At 43.4% G+C, this 3,921-nt stretch overlaps 1 protein-coding gene across 2 annotated transcripts in view; it reads right to left on the bottom strand.

Moving 5' to 3' along the window:
- The window catches only part of DNAJC2 (DnaJ heat shock protein family (Hsp40) member C2), a 39,439-nt gene extending 35,719 nt beyond the window's left edge, over positions 1-3,720 (bottom strand). The window contains exons 1-2 of one of the 2 annotated variants that reach the window (XM_003782610.2): positions 3,405-3,720; positions 95-285 (exon numbers count right to left, since the gene is read on the bottom strand). In XM_003782610.2, coding sequence (XP_003782658.1) covers positions 95-285; positions 3,405-3,468 — 255 coding nt within the window. In that variant the 5' untranslated portion in view covers positions 3,469-3,720. The remainder of the gene's footprint in view (positions 1-94; positions 286-3,404) is intronic. The other variant, XM_012812064.1, reaches the window with a different exon arrangement.
- Positions 3,721-3,921: the final 201 nt, after the last annotated feature.

Below are 3,921 nucleotides of genomic sequence, written 5' to 3'. Positions count from 1 at the left end.
AAAAAAGACATGTTTTATTAACGTAAAACTTATGAGAAGACCATCTTGGCCTAACAAAGTACCTGAATGAACAAAAGATTAATATATTAAATACCTTCCAGTCTTTGGGATCAAGTGTTTTCAGCATGGGAAACTCTTCTAACTGCAATTCTTCATCTTCTGATTCTTCTGATAATTCTTTCTTATCCTCCAGTTCCTGAAAAGAGGCAGAAGCATTTCTGTTTCTCCTCTTAACAAAAGCTTCAAACCATCTTCCCACAGGTTCAACTTGACAAAGTGTAGAAGCTGTGATTGAAAGTGTTAAGAGAGGCTTCAATGTATTACATGGAATAAATCTTTTAAGGCACTAATTTTTTTCAGGAAATAAAATCAAAACAGTGATATTATCAGAGTTCAATTTTAAAACCATCAACTAAGAAAATAATTGCAGGCATCTACCAGTTTACATGAGGGTTTGTAAGATATTATCATTTTCTAATATTTGATCAGTGTCTCCCAGTTATCTGACAAAATACTCAGCAATGTCAACAATAAATCAAAAAACTCTTTTATGAGGAGCTAGGCTCAGTGGCTCACACCTGTAATACTAGCACTTTGGGAAGCTAAGGTGTATGGATTGCTTGAGGTCAGGAGTTCCAAACCAGCCTGAGAAAGAGATCCCATCTCAACTAAAGAAACTATTAGCTGGGTGTTGTGGTGGGCACCTGTAGTCCCAGCTACTCAGGAGGCTGAGGCAAGAGAATCACCTAAGCCCAGGAGTTGGAGATTGCTGTGAGCTGTGTGACTCTATGGCACTCTACCCAGGGCGATAAAGTGAGACTCTGTCTCTACACACACAAAAAAAAACAAAAAGAAAAACTTGTTTTGGCAGGCACCTGTAGTCCCAGTCACTCAGAAGACTGAGGCAAGAGAATCACCTAAGTCCCAGTCACTCAGAAGACTGAGGCAAGAGAATCACCTGCCACGGCACCCTACCGAGGGTGATAAAGTGAGACTCTGTCTCTACAAAAAAACAAAAACAAAAACAAAACAGAGAAACTAGCCAGACTTAGTGGCCCATGCCTGTAGTTCCAGGTATTCAGGAGGCTGAGGCAAGAAGATTGCTCAAGCCCAAGAGTTTGAGGTTGCTGTGAGCTATGACGCCATGGCACTCTACTGAGGGCAACAGAGTGAGACTCTGTCTCAAACAACAACAACAACAATAATAGCAACTCTTCTGAGGATATGAGAGGAAGGTGAGGAACAAGAAGAAATGTTGCAAAATGCTTTACATTTAGACCAATAATTGTAACAAAGCATTGCATTGGCTGGGAGTGTGGCTGACGCTTATAATCCTAGCACTCTGGGAGGCCAAGGCAAGTAGACTGACTGAGCTCAGGAGTTAGTTCCAAACCAGCCTGAGCCAGACCACATTTCTAAAAATAGCCGGGAATTATGGTGGGTGCCTGTAGTCCCAGCTACTTGGGAGGCTGAGGCAAGAGAATCACTTGAGCCCAAGAGTTTGAAGTTGCTGTGAGCTTTGATGCCATAGCACTCTACCCAGGGCAACAAAGTGAGACTCTGTCTTAAAAAACAAAACAATAAAAAGAAAACATTAAATAGTGATAAATTGTCCCCAAGAGCAAGCTTCATCAAAAACAAAAATATGTAAAACCATTTAGACTATCTTATTTATTAAAGTCTTGAATTGATGCAACTCTTAAAAATTCTGAGATCTTCACTAGCAAAGATCTGTTCTGAAAGACAATTTGTCAAGCAGCTATAGGGAATTTACAACTGTGCTGTAGTGGAACAAGCTCTTGATCTGAATGCACAAGTTCTAGGTTTTATCTAGGTCTGACAATTAGTGGCTATGTGACCTGAAATAATACAAGGATGTTTTCACCTTCAAAATGAGAACAATACCTATCTCACTTAGTTCCTAGGAAGACTGAATGTAAAATCACAAAACTACTCTGAAAAAAAAAAAAACTTACAGAAAAGACATTACCTATTTCTGAGAAGTGAGGGTAAATCACTGTACATATGTATATCAGCAAAAAAGACAAATGCATCAGGAAAAAACCCCTAAACATCTTTAATTTTAATTTCATGTTCCATAAGAAAGCAAGAAGTTTTTTTCTGTTTAGTAATGAATTAACCCAGATCAGTTTTCCCTTATACTTAATCGCCACGGTTTTCTAAAAAACAGACTTTTCATGTTGTAACCAGTTTGAGAATTTAAGACTTCCTCCACCTTACATAGGAGAGGCTATAACCACTATATTTAAGAAGTACTATTTATGTAGGGTGGGTATGGCTTTTAAGAACATAGCCTTTCGGCAGGGCGTGGTGACTCACGCCTGTAGTCCCAGCGCTGTGGGAGGCAGAGGCGGGTGGATCACCTGTGCTTAGAGGTTCGAGACCAGCATGAGCCAGAAGGAGAGCCAGAGTGAGACCCCGTCTCAACCAAAAATTGCCGGGCGTTCTGGCAGGCGCCTGTAATCCCAGCTACTTGGGAGGCTGAAGCCAGAGAATCACTTAAACCCAGGGACCCAGGGGTTGGCAGAGGTTGCTGTGAGCTATGTACCCTACTGAAAGACACAAAGCGAAACTCTGTCTCCTCCATTAAAAAAAATAATAAAATAATATAAAAGCAAAAAAAAAAAAATTAAAAAAAAAAAAAAGAACATAGCCTTTCAAGCCTTTTCCTCTAGCACAGAGACAAACAAACGCAACACACGCCACAGGGTTTGTTCAAAGTCACATTTAACAAGAGCCTAACGGAATTAATGTAAATCAATGGCACTGGAGACTCTTGTTTATAATACCCACGACTGTCCTGGGCTATAAATCTAAGAACCTACGTAGGACAAGTTTTACCTGCATTGAGTGACTCTAAGTATATATACACAGATCTGTCCAGTAGCACAGGCAAAGGTCTTTTAATACTCAGCATGAGATTCAGTACCTGAGTTTTGACATTGAAAAAATTAAGCAGGAGCAAACGTAGAGAGGGAAGAGTTATCAGCAAACCTTTGTATGACCCCAGGCACGCGGGATGCTCGCTGTGGGTACTCTCTTTGCTGTAGGCAAGAAGATGTTTATGGGAAACATTTTGGGTTACTGGGGGAGCGGGGGTGGGGGGCGATTCAGCCCTAAACTGCTAAGCCCAATCCATGAGTCAGCAGCTGCGAGAGGAGGAAGCAAGCGTAGAGGCAAAAGGAAGACGCCCCTCACCCTTCTTCCTTCTAATCTAGGGTAGGATTACTATAAAGCGGGAGCAAAAGGGCGCCGGTCACGGTCCCACATGTCCCGGGGCTAGTGGCCATGGTCAAGGGTAGACAGATTCCAGAATCGCCGAGGCAGAAGAGGAGGCAGAGCCGGCGGAGGCGGGACGGAGCCGAGGTTGAGTGGGCACTTACCGGAGATCAGCGACTGGATGACGGCGGTGCCCTGGCCGTCCGAGGCGCTTGGCAGGAGCAGCATGATGGCTCCGGGTCTACTGCTGCAGGCGCAGCGGGTCACGTCCCAGGCCGAGGGCGCTTAGCGTCCACTCTGGCTCTACCTCTCAGTCCGAGCCTCGCGCCTTGGCTCTACGACGCCCAGGAACCGGCGCATGGAGACGGCCAATAATCACTTCCGGGATGGAGCTTTCCTGGTGCGGCCGCCAATCCCACCGCCGACCGCTCCGTCCAACGTGTGCAGCAGTCTGGTTCCGCCACTGACTCACATCCGGCTGGACACCAAGGCGCGCGGAAGAACGGTTCCTACGCTTGCCAGTTTTTCAGTGAAAATTATTTTCCACGTCCTGGTGAAATACTTTTAAAAAAATTTTATTAAGTCAAACACACATAGCTCATGAATACATTCATGCATGGAATACTTTTAAAAGAATATCCTGTTATATTATTTTTATATTTATTTATTCATTTATTTTTG

Source organism: Otolemur garnettii, unplaced genomic scaffold (genome assembly GCF_000181295.1).
Source record: "Otolemur garnettii isolate 467f Iridium unplaced genomic scaffold, OtoGar3 scaffold00005, whole genome shotgun sequence".
NCBI lineage: Eukaryota > Metazoa > Chordata > Mammalia > Primates > Galagidae > Otolemur > Otolemur garnettii.
The sequence above is the reverse complement of the archived record's forward strand: the minus strand, read 5'-3'. Positions and strand labels throughout refer to the sequence as shown.